Genomic DNA, 16,127 nt, shown 5'->3' with positions numbered 1-16,127 from the left:
ACAGAAAACTTTAAAAGAACCTTGCCTCACCAGGAAAGCAACCATGACACATAAACGAAACTCTTTGGGATGTCATGATTCATAATGTTCAACTCATCAGAAGGGATATTAAAATGAAAACGAGTCAATGCAAATATTTTTTAATACGTTTGTCAGTTTTCTCATTGCCAACTTTGAAATGTCTCCTGTATTCTAGAAATGCTTCCAGTCAAGGTACTCCTACATACAATGTCCTTCAACAATGGCAACCTTTATGCCACCAACAATGATATAGTTGACATTCCTAATTCTATGAAAGAAACGAGAGATGGCAATGACATAGTAAGCCCTTGACACAGACACTGCAGTTTGAAGATCCGACGGATGCTCTTGAGTAAGAAGTGATCAGCATAAGAAAATATTCCTTGACCTTTGGCACAGATGGATGAAGTAGCCGGTGAGTGACCATGCCTCATGACATTGTGTAGCTCTTCCATGTAAATGAAGAAAACATAGCAGCGTGTCAAAGAGCTGAAATTTCTCTCTCATGATTCGAATGTTTCTATAGGATTCTTCTGTATTTCGGTAATACCGTCAAAGCTCATCGTCATACAACTACGTTCATCTTAGATTCTGTTTCTCCCGACGCAAGAGTTAGTTTTGTTGCTATTCCCTCTCTTAGGATTATGCTGCACATATCTCTCCCATGTTATTTTTTAAAGGTTGGATTGCTCGAGCAGTCTAAGACACTAGGGTAGCAATCTCATTCCGTAGGTTTGGATGTTGTTTACGGGGTGGATGTTACATATTGTCTTTCACCATAGGGGCCACGGTGGTTCAGTGGTGCACATCTGGTGCATGAGGTCATTGGTTCGATCTCAGTTCGTGCCAAGTGAACTTTGTGGTAGACAAACACCGTGTGCTTGGATTTTATCGATGTTCTCCCGTTTCCTCCCACTTTATTCATTCCACCATTTCCTTCATTTCTCATCATCACTGTCTCCTTTAGCCTAGCCGGCATAACCGTGAGACGTAGAACTGTAAGATTTCATTTTTTTCATTCATTCATTGTCTTTCAACACTCATTTCATTATTACCATACAGTTCTCATCATATCCTTTAGCTCAACGTTTGTTAAACTTTTTTTCAAGTGAGGGTCACTTAATATCAGAATGTACTCTTGTCCCGTGCGAGACAAAATGTATCATTTAAAAAAAATAATAAAAATATTTCGATCATATTAGAATACTTATTTTTTACCTTGGTATTAATAAAAGGATAATTGTTTTTAATAATTGAAACTTACTTTACAACTAGTTCTCCAATATTGTTAATGTTTAACGAGAAAAAAATTCAAAAGACAGAAGATATAAAATTATTACTTGACAAAATGTTTGGATTTAACACCACTTTCCAGACCGAGGGGCTATATGAAGACAAAATATTTGGATTTAACGCCACTTTCTAGAACCGAGGCTATAGGAAGACAAAATGTTTGGATTTAACGCCACTTTCTAGAACCGAGGCTATAGGAAGACAAAATGTTTGAATTTAATCCCACTTTCCAGAATCGAGGTTATAGGAAGACAGAACGTTTGAATTTAATCCCACTTTCCAGAACCGAGACCAGGGGCGTAAATAAGGGCCCCGCAGACCCCGCATTGCGGGAGAGCTCCAAGCCATCAGGGACCCCAAAATCATGAAATGGGACGCAGAGAAGGGGCCCCACCCCGCGCTGTATGCGGGAGGGCCCCCAAGCTTTTAGATCCTACTTTCTAGAACCGAGGCTATATGAAGACAAAATATTTGGATTTAACGCCACTTTCCAAAACTGAAGTTATATGAAGACAAAATGTTTGAATTTGACCCCACTTTCCAGAAACGAGGCTATATGAGGACAAAAGGTTTGGATTTAACGCTACTTTACACATCCGAGGCTATATGAAAGGTGAACGTCCAAACCTTAGCTGGCTTTACTGGGGATCGAACCCGGTTTCCTGCTAAAAGCAATTGAGAAAGATTTCCACTTTTGATGATGATATATATGACTAATAGAATGATATATATGTTCTTCTAAGAAAATCCTAAATTGCTTTTATATTTCCAGGATTATCGTGCGAGCTTCTAGAAATAAAACAAAGTTTTCCTAAAAGCTCTGTATGAACTCCGCTAATAAATAAAAAGAAACGTGAGATTAAAACAGGTTGACATCGACCCCGCCTGACGATTTTTTTTTTATTTTTTTTAACAAGTTGCTTTGCGTGTATTGGATTAGAGCCAACTATTGTTTCTATGTAAGAACGAACAGAAAGCCCTGCATTTTAAGTTTACAGAAAAAGAAAACTTCATTTGCACGAGACACGCTAGAGAGAAAACACACTGCCTGTTATATAAGAATCCTAAATAACTTTTTTCCCTCAATGCGTTTCTTTGTGTACTACAAGTCATCAAGTTGTAATTAATACCCCCGCCACTTGAATTCAATGCACAATCAAGAAAAACGAACTGTTTACTAATTGAATCTGCAGTGATCAACTGCCCAGTGCACTTGGCTTCTCGATTCAAGCACTGCAATTACAAGAGAGAGAAAGGAAAGCCACGCTTAGGCAAACACATGATAGCATCGTTGCCAAATCTCTATTGCAAAATTGTTGTGCATGGGTTTAAAATACCATCAAAACTTTTTTTTTTTTTTTTTTTTTTTAATCAAGTGTTTGAGCACTCTATACTTGTCTTTAGAGAAAGGCTGGCCCCAAGCAAATTAGCCGTCCCGTGTAATGGAATCGTTTGCCTCCCTTTCTCCAGAAAGAACAAATCTTAAAAGGTACGATTTTAAGTATGCTACCCCATCATGAACAACGAAGAGAAGGGAAAGGGCTCTTGCACGCAGAAAGCCCCAATATCGAGCTCCAATCTCAATATATCAGTTTGAAATTCCAGTGCAATTACTTCTTTTTATCTTTATTTCTTGATTATCCTTCTACATCTGTTTAAAAAAAATAAGAAAAAACTTGTTTCCACCTGCAGTGGTAAGGAACTTGTTTGTAACAAAGACAAGACTAGTTTTCATATTAAAACTGTAATAACTAACTAAATGGAACAGGTGCTCGTTACTCTTCGAGAATTGAGTTATTTCAAAACAATCAAGGAATTCATTCTGGGATTTGTTTGACCATTTGCTTTAGCACTATCCATGTGACCTAAAACTAACGCAACCTAAACATGATTTATGAATGTAGTATTCAAATAGCAAGTCACCTTAGTAAATTTAACTACCATACACATGACGTCTGTTTCCAACAAGAAATATTTATTTTAAATAATATAGTTATGAGAGATTTCGCCGCCCTGTACAAATGCACTTGTTACACATATGGTAGGGACGGCCCTGTGAATGACTATGAAAGAATTGGTGGAATGGGAACGTGGGAAGAATCCTGAGGAAACCAACAGACACGATTCTTGTCCACAAAGTCTCTGATTTGTTCCCGGATCATGGGAACTTCTGAAGAATGTGATTCAGTGCTTCCCTCTACTTTTCATTTCGTCAATTCTTTCAAAATCTCTCAAATATGCATTCATTTGGTTTGTTCAAGCGACAGGCTGTAATTGTATATCGTTAAATTTTATTTTGTAAAATGTTTATATATACTTATACTCGTTAACAGAATGCCTTTTAAAAAATCTGACCTATAATAAACCATGAAATCGAATAATTAATTACAGATGATTGTATTTTTAAATACTTTAGAATTTTCTAAAAATGTACTCAAATAGGTAAACAGTTAGCATTTCAGCTTCAGAGGTCCCGACAGAGCCGGCTCTACCCAGGGGCGGATCCAGGGAGGCGTTCCCCCCCCCCTCAGAAGACAAACTTGCTTATTTTATATATAAGTAAAACCCATCCCAGAGTTTGGAGCTCTTAAAAGTAGCTCTAAGTAGCAGTATTACAACCCACCGCCCCCCAGAAGTCCGTCCTGGATCCGTTCCTGACTCTCATGTGCAACATGCGCATTTGCACGGCGCAGTAAGTTTCAAGGGGCGGCAAAATCTGTCGTAACTATATTATTTAAAATAAGTATTTATTGTTGGAAACAGACATCATGATTATGGTAGTTAAATTTTCAAAGGTGACTTGCTATTTGAATACAACATTCATAAATCATGTTTAGGACACATTGGTTAAAGGTCACATGCTAGAGCAAATGATCAAACAAATGTTAGCATGAATTGCTTGATTGCTGTCAAATACATCAACTCAATTCTGAAACAGTAGAGAACACCTGTTCCATTTAGTTAGTTATCACAGTTTTGATATGAAAACTAGTTTTGTCTTTGTCATAAACAAGTTCCTTATCATCAAGGGGGCCGATTTCTCTGTAAATTTGGCGGGGTTCATTCAGATGCAGAAGGTATATATATGAAGATTTTAAGAGTAATTACACTCAAATTATGCCAAATATTGTACACTCATAAATACAATAGGAGGGCCCACGTGAGCTTTGGAGGGGCCTGGGCCCCCTCGGCCCCCAGGATCGGCGCCCTTGCTTATCATTGAAGGTAGAAACAAGATTTTCCTAATTTTTTTAAACAGATGTAGAAGGAAAATCAAGAAATAAAGATAAAAGAGTTAGTCGTACTCATATATATTGAGATTGAAGCTCGATATTGAATTCTATAAAAAGGATTATGATCTTTCCTCTGCTGATGTGTTTGTTATATTAAATATTAGTCTATTTACTGTAGTTAAGTTATCCAATGAGCATATAAATATTTGTTGTTTTACATGAATTATGCACACATGTGCATCAAAATGTGTGTATATGGATTCACAACTGCGCCAATGTGTCAATCTTCCCCCCGATTTCCCATCCCCTGGATAAAATCCTGCGTGCGTCCCTGATGGTATCTTTAAGTAGACCCTGGTTGACATACTTTCCTGCTCTTCCTGATTTGTCCTAATTCCAGTCTAAATTTGTCTCGGCTGTATATGAAAATATTGTTGAATAACAGTAAGTTATATTTTATTAATAATAAACATATATATTTCCAGAGAAATATACTATACATTTATCCTATGTATCGAACAGATTTCTTTTTGTATTATTCGTTGAGAACTAATTATTAAAAACCGAAAATTACTTAAATAGTTCAATGAAGAATAATCAGAATGTAACATAAATAATGCCATAAGTTGTCTATATCTGGCAACCTTGAGCGATAATTCTCGGAAGAGTATATGTTGACGTGGAACAGAAAGACTGACAAGCAATTTCTGGTTTAATGTGAGTAGTAATGATAATCGGGATTTCTAATCCAGCAGAAGATGTGACACTTGTTGTGTAGGTGGCTACAACAAAAGATTTTAATTGACAACATTCTCTCACTCACCTGTATCCGCATCGATTGCACGTCGGTGCAGGACGGTACTGTTGACATCCAGCGGGCATTCATTCGTAGTTGCAGACATTTAAAAAACACAAAACACAAACGGCAGAGGGAAGACGGTGGGTGTTGGTGCTCCCTTAACCTCTAATGGAGAACACACACATCATGCAGGCGGCCTGATACACACACACACACACACGAAATGCAGTGACCGACACTTGATAATCTCACATGAAACAGAGAAGCTCTTTTACATGAAAACAATGCCTGGCTGCTCACTGCCAGCTGATCATTAGAAAGACTCGTGACACAACTGGAGAATTCGCTGGTTCAGCTGCTACGCTCCCTTCGCTTATTTTATAAGCCTTTTCATTACATTTCTCGCCATTGTTTCACTCTTACACTCGTATTATACACTTTTGAGCCTCGGCCGCTGCTATCAGTGAACGGGAAGTGCATGTTGCGTCATCAAAAAACATAATTTCATTCAGCCAATAATATTCGAAATCAGCTTATGATTTCCTGAGGACAATTCTTTCCAACTGCTTTTTGTATTTATATTCTTTTTTATGTAATCTAAACTCAACAATCTTTCATTAATAATTATGCAACGAAACACAAAGAAAGAAAGTCGTTTTAATGACGTAGAAAAACAATGTTATTCTTGAGGCTGCATTTTCTTTTATTTATTTATTTATTGTGAGGGAGAGGATACTATTTAGGTGCAAAGTAAAGATAAGGCATGTTTGGTTGACTACAGGCGCGTACTCAGAAAGTTTTGTTGGAAAGGGTTTAGGCTTTAGGGGGAGGACCAGTACTACAATCCACTGTCTTTGTAGTATTGAACGGGTATTATTCTGCACCCGAAGCACGATAAGTAATTGTAAAACACTTTCATCTATATTTTCAGAAAAAAAATTATAAAACTAGATTGTTTTAAATAAGAACCCCTACTAGCAGAGACAAATGTCAAAATGCTTGCTGTAAACTTGCATTGGAAGTCAGCAAGGTTGCATCTGGCTTGATTGGAAATCGTGTGCAAGCATGTTGTAAGCTGCATTACAGTCACAAATTTACATGGGGCAACCTTGCATTCAGTGTTCCAAATCAAACTTGACGCAAGCGTTTTACAGTACCGGCAAGTCAACAACCAATGAATGGCCAGTGATGCTATTACGCTCTGGGAAGGATCTAAAGTATCGCTTGCAAGTACAACAAAAGGCAGATTGTATGAAAGTATGCCTTAAAAAGGCAATCGTAGAAAGCCAAAAGCCAAGCACGCGGCAAGTGACCGAAAGCTTTCTTGCTACTTGGTCCCTGTAGGTGCGCCTCTGGTCTCTCTCTGAGTTCCCTCGCAGCTATATGGTTAGCGTACACGTTTTTGGTGCTATACATATCTTAAGGTTAGTGTAAAGGGACAAGTTCTGCCGATAGATGTCGCTACAGTCTTCGTATCGTTCCCATGTTTTTTTTGTTTTTTTTTTTTTTTTTACCTTTCATGAAAATTCACGATTTCTCTTACAAAGTTCAACCTAGAGACTTCAAATTTTTAGAGAAGGAACTTCATAACCTATCAAAAGGAACAATCCGTGCCGATTTTTTATTTAGAATTTTCTGCATTGTTGAAACAGTTCTATTGTTAAAGATTTAGGTATCAATTTCAACAATCAAGCCATTTCAACAATGAAGAAAATTATAAATAAAAAATCGGCACGGATTGTTCCCTTTGATAGGTTATGAAGTTCCTTCTCTAAAAATTTGAAGTCTCTAGGTTGAAATTTGTAAGAGAAATCGTGAATTTTCGTGAAAGGTAAAAAATACATGCGAAAGTTACGAAGACTCTAATGCCATCTATCGGCAAAACTTGTCCCTTTAAACCAACCTTAATAAGACTTTTTTGGTATAGTATCTTGGTCAAGGAGAGGTTTAAACTCGGAAACCCCCTTTGCGTACGCTACTGTACCAAGGTAGGTCTCTAATAAGTTCTATGTTGTTGTTACATCTTTTAAAGTATCTCACATCACAACCATAAGAATGACACAAGTCAACAAATTTTATTTCCGAAGTATCTCGGATGTGATTCTGTTAAGCGGTAATCTTTGTCACTCGAGTTGGCTCACTATTGCTGAGTCGACGTTCGAGCTCTAGTGTCTGATGTCCTCAGAATGTGAGACAAAATGTTAATTAAACCCACTTCCTTTGTAGACGGATGAAAAGAAGTAGAAGAACGAGAGGTATCATCTGTTGTCAGTCGCACGTACCCTCTCCTTGTCGGAAGCTCAATGCTGAATCAGTTCCGTCCTATCAACATACATTAGATTCCACTTGAATATGTTCTCATGCAGTCTATATGAATAAGAAATCCAGATGGTCATCATCAGGGAAACGAAAGTCCAGCACTAATTGAATGCAATCAAATTTTAGTTTATTCTACTTTTTAATTTTCGCTTACCCAAATGCTATTTTCCTAAAGTCTTCTAGCCAGGTAGTAGTGGTTCTTGAGAGAGAGAAGTTATATGCCTAAAAATTTATTTCGGTCCAAACTACAGAAAGAAAGCTTCCTACAGCTTCAGAAAGCTCTAAATAACAATTATGATAAAACGTAAGCTTGTAATGCGCTAACTCTCACTAACGCCCTCATGCCTAGACGTCATTAACTATTCCAGTATTATCTTGCCATGGATGGATTTACAGATGTCGTTTCAGGATCCTTTACTACTCCAACAAGACAGACAACACAAAACAGTATCTGACTTCCAATGAGTTAGGCGTTATAATAAGATAATAAAGGCACAGAATCTTCTACGAGAAGACCTGAGCCTGTGGCCCAGTAACGGAGTCGCCAATGTTCCCCTTCTTTATCCGAGGAAAATTATAGATTCGTGGTAGAGATGGATGTTACGTAGTGGGAATCTAAAATTCACAACGTCTGGCAAATGTATTTAAATGTTCCAGAACGTAATCAAAATGAACTAGTGACACCAAAATCATACAACGTTAACTAAACTTCATTTCTAAGAGCTTTATAATGATTTTGTACACATTATATCGTTGAAATGTATATTGTGGAAACGAAAATAAATACAGTAATAATCACATTATGAATAATAATTCCATACCATTAAAATTTGTTAATTAATTAGTAGTAGTTTGCGCTTGCTTGCATGTACTAGGATTAGTATTTAGGTTAAGTTGTTTTTTTTTCTATTACCTGTAATTATCTTTGTAGCTCGTTTTATCTTTATTCACTAAGTATCTAAAGCTCACTCTGGCTTTCTTGCTTGTATATATATCGTGCAATAGTTCATTTAATTTTTATTTTCTCTTTCAAACATTGATTGGTAGTATCTGACGTTCCTACGCTCATTTACATCAAATATACGAAGTTTTACTTTCTCATCTTTTATAAATATATCTGTGCACTTATAGGCAACTTTTATGTTAACATAATTATCTTTTTTATATACTTTCATTTATATATATTTATTTATATCATAATATCTACATTTTTAACTTAAAAAAATATAATTGACGTATTTTAGTGAGCTCTTCCAGAATCGTCAGCCTGTAACCAACTTCAATATAACATCTTATGACACCATAATAATATATCATTTCATCTATACAAATTATGCAGCAAGAAAGATCAATACCATTACGATTTGCTACAAACACCATCTGATATCAAGTCTACAAATTATATAGCATGCACCACAGAAAATTTTGATAAGACATTTTATTTTATAATATAACTATTTATAAATTCATGTCGAAAGTTTAGACGTGATGGTGTGTAGAATTTGGAGAGGGGATAGAATCCCCTGAGCTAAATAATAGCTTCAGAAATCCATTATATTTTATTCATGCCTTACTGTAAAATAATCCTCAACACTTACTGGAAAGTTAATTAAAATTTGGCACAATAGTTTCGCACTTGTCAATCCCTCGACACTATAAGATTAAATCCATAAAATAATTCGCAGGGTTGATACTTCCATTTTATATTCTCTATCTTCTTGCTTTTTCCCATCTTCTGTTTCATATTTCTTCTCTCTGCTTCCAATTTTTCTACCATTGCTTTCCTCCTTTTCTCTCTTCTTGCTTTTATTATTTTCAATATCAGAATTTGTCTTCTTCTTTTTAGCTTCTATTTTACTACCTTCTTTCTTCTCTCTTTTCTTATTTTCACTCTCAATATAGCTTTTCGACTTCTTTATTTCTCTTTTCTTTTCCTCAATTCTACTTTGCAGATCGGATTTTATTTTCTCCCTATTAGTTTCTATATTGTTACTTCCTTTCTTTTCTCCCTTATGTTTCTTTTCGCCTTCCATATCACGTTTCGACTTCTTTCTTTCTTTTTTGTGGAAAGGAACAGAATGAGGAAAAGAAAAAGAAAGAAAACTGAAGTTTCTACTTGTTGGACACCAAAGATAAAGAAAGCAAGATTCCAAACCCGGAAGAGAACGAGAAGAAAAATGAAACAATTGATACAATGTGAATTAAGGTTTGGTAAACCAAGATTTGAAAGACAAAGCGGAGAAGTAAGGCGAAAGAAAGAAATAAAAATTCTGAAATGGAAGTGGAGAAAGAAAAGAATGAAATCCAGAAATGAAAGACAAAAGGAAAATAAGAAGAAAAAGATTTGTTTAGGAAAAAAGAAAATGGGAAGGAGGAAGTCAAAAACAGATTGGAAACATGAAAGACATAAAGCAAAGAAAGATTTGGAAACTAACAAAGAATATAGAAAAATAAAAAATAGAACAGACACTAGTAAAACATGGTTCCGGATAAGACTGCAAGAATTTGTATTTGATACAGGTTAAATCATCCTAAGCTAACCCTAATCTTCCAAAGATGTTATATTTTGGTATGTGTGTTTTGATATTATGTGTTATTGTTATTTAGTGTTCTGATATTTAGTGTCTTGTTCAATTTGAAAAACCATTAATAATGTCATTAAGATTTGTTTTAAGTTAACTGGCTGTTGTTACTACGATTACGTTATTTTACAAGAAAATGATGACTATTGGGAAATGTATAAAATTTGTTTCATATGAGTTGGTCCTTATTTAGTCACAAAACTCTAGAGAAAATGTGAATATTGAAAAATTTTATCAAGTGCTAAAATTTTTGTTTAGACACCGGGGAGTATGTAATGCGCCGCTATTCAGAATCTACACCACAGCGCATTACATATTTAGAAAGTGGTGATAAGGATTCCAATCCGCACCGTATGATATAAATTTAGAAAAAGTAATTAATGTTTTCGAATCGTAAATAAATAATTTGGATATAAATTTAGATAAATAAAAAAAATTGCAAATGTCGGAAGTTTAAAAAGGTGAGAAAAGAATTAACTATGAATAGCTAGTGTTACGTTTGTTCGGGAGAGATTTCACTTCTCTCTCCCCATATTATAATATCTGCCACTATTTTAGGATGACATGATTTAAAGTAAATATGATTAAAATAGTCAAAATCTTAAGCTTCACATTAAACTCTTCAGTATTTACTACGTGTCCATATTTTGAGTAATCAAACTTGTGCGATAAATTTATTATATGTTATGAAACTTAATCACATGGTAGATGAATAGTTGGAATTTGAATTTAATAATACAGTTGTAGATGTTCTGTAGAAATGTGGAATTCTGGCGCACCAATTTATTTAATATTTTAAATACCAGACGAATGGTTCTTTTGAGACAATGCAAAGAGTAGCTTGACGTTTGTGATTATTTGGGAACTAACAGTTGTGGTTGCAGCGGATGAATCAGCGTACCTGTAAAAATATAATAATAATAATTATTAATTAATTAATAAATAAAGAATAATGTATTTTAATATAATGAGAAGAAAAGATAGACAAGAAAATAATTTTATATGAGAAGAAGAGAGATAAATAAAATATTGCAAATATTACATGCATATGTTTACGACGTATTTTAATTATTAAAAGGAAAGTTAAAGGTTGAATACTTACCTCGTGTTTGATGTTATTCCCGCTGTTTAATATTGTTTCCTGAACAAATTATATAAATATACTTGCGCCGAAGCTGAAATGTGAAAAAAGAGCATCGAATATATATATACACGCAGGAACATCTACGTATAAATATTTTATATGAAATCTAAACTATAATCTACTAAGAAGTTAACCTAATCTAACAAAGTCAAACAAAGAAATATATATGTATTAGTAACAACCTATTATCAAAGATTCAATGTAATGAGACAAATCACTTACCTGTTGTAATATTCTATACTGTATGTATTAAAATGTTGAATTCAAAATGGTAATGATATTTCAATCGATGGTAATATTGCAAATTTAGTTATAATATATATATCAAATATATATTCTGTTTCCATATTATTTGCGTTTCGAATAAGTTCCCAGGATGTTGCTTCACATGTCTCCTAGAGTCTGTTTTCTTCTGAATGATTTCCCGAACCATTATGTGTGAGGGTGGCGACTCCGTTGACACCGGGCCAAACTTTGGCTCAGTTCCTGTTAGGAAATGTCCTGTTGCAGAAACCGAGCCTACAATTGAAATAACTTAATCTAAGAACTGTAGCGACTTGTTGTACTGAAAGAGAAAAGTGGATCCCATGTACCATCTTATTTGTCGACGTATAAAGCTGACAGCAACATTATCAGTTCTTAAAAGGTTCATACACTAACTTCATTTAAATGTCAACAAAACTGTGTTGTACTGTGGAAGGAGTGCATTACAAGCTTTCTTCCCTTACGTTGTACCGATAAATTTAAAAATTTTAACTTCTATGACTTACCTCAAGAGCTGCCACTTTTAGCATTATTTTTAAGACGTTTGGCTGACCAAAACTCCTTTATATATTTACTCTGTCTCGTGGCCGCAGTGGTTCAGTGGTAGAGCGTTCCCTTCTGATGCATGGCGCCCTTGGTTCGATTCCAGCTCGCGCCAAGTGAGCTTTGTGATGGACAAATACCGTGTGCGTGGGTTTTCTAGGGATTTTCCCATTTCCTCCCACTTTCTTTATTTCATTATTTCCTTCATTTCTCATCATCACCGTCTCCTTTAGCCTAACCGGCATAATTGTGGGACATCTCAATGTATGTCATTCGTGCGAAAGACAGAAAATGTGTGTCTGTTCATCCAAAAACAAAATTTTCTTAAGAACAGCTTTTTGGATCGATTTTCACCAGAATCTAGAGGGTCAAAAGTTAGGAATCGATTTCTCTGATAGAGGTAATCGATCTATCGAAAGTGGTAGAAATCAGGGCAGTAACTTGTGGGGGAGCAGGGAGCAGCTGCTCCCCAGGAAAGCTCCCCGCCGTTCGAGGGGGCCCATTTTAAGATAAAGTTTTCTTACTTCATATATGATACGAACATACAGGTTCACTACATTACATAAACAAAACAGCACACAAAAGGTCAATAAAACAAAAATGAATCGTGAACCCATTTCAGTAAAAAATGTCTACTATTAGGGGTCCTAGAAATAATATTTACTCGTATTGCTATGAGGTTTGTCAATATTGCCCCTCAATTAGTTTGTCATGTATGGAAAGGACCCAGGGACGTAACCAACGGCCCTGCAGTCTTCGCCGTGCGGGAGGGCCCACAGGCTCCGGGGGGCCATAAAGAGAAAGATGAAAAGGGACCCAAGAATTAGAAAAACAACTTTTGTAGGGGGGCCTAAATACGCGTATTAATGCTTCACCCCCAGAAAAAATGTAAGTTACGACGCTGGTAGAAATGAACCATTTCCGATATTTACATCGATTACTCACTAAATTATTAAGCAAAAATAGTAACAGCTACAGAGAAACCATTTTTCTTACAACCGATTAAACGTCCTAAGAACACATTTCATCTGCATCGTTAAGTCCCTACAAAAACCAGAAGTAATAGAAATCTACTACAACTTCCGATTTCAATAATGATCTATGCAGAGCAAAAACGATAACAGAGAGCGAAGAGCAGTTTTTGGAAATAGACTCAGTGTCCTGAGAATATGTAATATCTTGTCTCTTAGCCCTGTATTCACACCGGAAGTGGCAGCAATCAATTACTTCCGGTTTTAACGTTAAAGGCCGTTGAATAAAAATCTTTATTGAGAAGTGGGTTTCTCCTTTGAATTAAACAAGGACATATTCCATCTCGCTGTAATCTCTCTACTAAATTCATAAGTGATAGACAGTCACTATCATTTCCGGTTCAATATTAACTGAGACATTTTCACGATTTACAAACTAGACTCCTTCAGTTAAGAGTACACGTGACATTGCTACTTGTTTATTTTAGTGATGATCTCCCGTATCTTATACGTCTCCATGTTATACATTATCATGCAGTTCCTCATTGTCACGTTTCAATATCTGTCCGAAGACAAGCTCCAGCCCATTTGCCTAATGTCATTAATTGGATTTTAAGCGAATAAATCGCGGATATGATGATTCGTAACAGTTGTATATTAAAATCTAGAAATTGAGGATTGTAAGGAAGTGATACATTGAGGATTCTGATTTACGTACACTTATCTATATCATTCTTTTCAGCTCAATTAGATCTATGAATTGGTGAAAATCTTTGGACATTTGATCATTATATGTCCGCAACAATATTGAATAACTTCTTTGTTTTTTATGTACAGCCTGGCAGCATTCCCTGTACCAAATTCATAGCTATTGGGAACCTTATAAAGTGTACAATTCATGTCTACAATATTCATAAATTTTATATATGAATACCAAATATTATGTGAACATGCACTAGCCCTATATGATCTGTCGTGTAGGAGTGGTAGTGTGGTAGAAAAGGTAGTGATGGCAATTTCCTAAAATGTTAGACAACCAACACCACTTAGGTGTTATGTGTGCTGCATAGCATGTGAGGCTATCAAATATTTTTTCACATGTTCGAAACTACACGTAGGCTATATGATTTTTAAGAGCACTAACTAGAATTCGCAGATGTGTCCTAAAGATGGTAGATTAAGCTAAGGTAATTGTAAGTAGGAGTGATGCAGTGAAACATCCCCAATAAGTTACACAGAGTGTTCATAAACATAACACTCAGCTTAATAGTATGTGAAAACACCCCACACGAACAGCTGTTCGAGCAGGTAAATAGTCGCACGAATGTATTCCACGCTCATTGTATGGACATTCCTACACATCGAAAAGCTTTAGGTACGAAGACTTAATAAAGCTAGGGTATGTTGAGTTGCCCTGCAGTTGGTGTTGCCCAGAGATGAGACCAGACGATAAATAAAGTTCTAGAAAAAAAATCGGGATGGCTACCCTTAGCGGACCCGTGATCAGCGGATTGTGAAATTAGAACACCTACAATTAGCATAACTACCATATTTTGCTAAAGGAGCCATCCCGTGAGCGCCGATCGAGGGGCCGAGAAGCCCGGCCCCTACCAAAATTTGCTTGGGGAAACGTATTTGTTTTAAAATCCTCATTGGTGTTTTCTTAGATATCTGAATGAGGATTTTAAAACAAATACGTTTGCCCGATTCGGTGCGAGTGGTCCCGGGTTTGATTCCCGGCGGTGTCGAAAAGGTGTAAAACGCTTTTTCAAGCCAGCCACTCTGAATGAGGTTTTCCTCATTCACACCAGGCAAATGCCGGGGTGGTACCTAACTGATAAGTCCCAGGCCGCTTTCTTCCTTCCCCAATCCTTTCTTCCTTTCCTTTTCCCCGGATTGCGTGCTCGCTGAAGGACGTCATCCCTCAAATCGTGAAGGGCTAAATGGCCTTAGACGCCGAAAGCCCAGAAATCTAAATTCTAATCCTTCTTAGATATGTGAAAAACCTGAATGGACTCCGACAGTTGTAGAGAATCAGCTCCACTGAAGTCATGGCCTTTTTCTTCTGAGAATTGAAAGAACGTTTCAGTTTCAGAATGTTTAATGGTATTCCAGAAGACAACAGTGTTTTAGGATTAACTAGCCACTCCAGCCTCCGCCAGTCGTCCGTACAATTTATAATTACTTTAAGTCGTATGATCCGGTGCTATTTATTTTGTTTCTATAACAAACCATTGTAATCTGGTATTTGTCCTTGCGTTGTGAACATACAAAAATAATATGAAAATTTAGAAGTAAATCTGTGGAGAAAAATTAGTTCGCGCAACAATGAACAAACCAAGGTCAAGTTTTAAAAGTGTTATAGAAGTTTGTCGATGTTGTTGTCTTGTTTAATAGACCAAAATAAATTGAACAATAGACTTCTCTAGTTCAAGGTTTTATTATTTTTTTTTTTTCCAGTCGCTCCATTGGAGTTATTAGTCATTTGGACGTAATCGGTTGATTGTAAAATGTTCCAAATGAGAGGGCGGCGTTATCCTTTTGAATGCTTGTAAAGGCTTCTCTTTATTCTTACATATTTCTTTCTTTTTTATTGTTCTAAGCCATAACAAGAATTAGAAGCTGATCATTACGTTACAGCTATTAGTAAGACGTTCATATTGTTTATGACTTACGGATGAAAGAGTTATAGGCTGTGTAACACAATTATTTCACCATTTCTATTTCTATAGCTACATGATCGACTCACAAAAAAATCTGGCGTTGAATAATATTTTTTTAAATACCATGACATAAATATTGTAAACGTAAAAGAATTTTTCCTGTTAATATGCATTGGCCTTGACGGCTTCTACAGGTCCGGTAGCCAGCCCAAAAATGTAGGGGGGCCCGGCTGAAGTTAGGGGGGGCCGATCCAAAAATATTATAGTTCATCACCATATTATAGTTCATTTGCAA

The 16,127-nt window shown here is 36.0% G+C and overlaps 1 protein-coding gene across 2 annotated transcripts in view; it reads right to left on the bottom strand.

Annotated features, from left to right (window-relative positions):
• Positions 1-16,127, bottom strand: part of LOC145665058 (ATP-sensitive inward rectifier potassium channel 12-like) — a 286,562-nt gene that overhangs the window by 251,097 nt on the left and 19,338 nt on the right. Inside the window, exon 1 of one of the 2 annotated variants that reach the window (XM_081732316.1) lies at positions 5,371-5,723. The exons of the other annotated variant lie outside the window; for it this stretch is intronic. Within the exon in view, the coding sequence (XP_081588442.1) occupies positions 5,371-5,429 (59 nt within the window). The 5' untranslated portion in view covers positions 5,430-5,723. Of the gene's footprint in view, positions 1-5,370; positions 5,724-16,127 lie in introns of those variants that run through there. 2 annotated transcript variants of the gene reach the window in all.

This window comes from Thermobia domestica, chromosome 11 (genome assembly GCF_964235325.1).
Source record: "Thermobia domestica chromosome 11, izTheDome1.hap1.1, whole genome shotgun sequence".
Classification (NCBI taxonomy): Eukaryota; Metazoa; Arthropoda; class Insecta; order Zygentoma; family Lepismatidae; genus Thermobia; species Thermobia domestica.
This window is presented reverse-complemented; position numbering and strand designations above follow the sequence as displayed.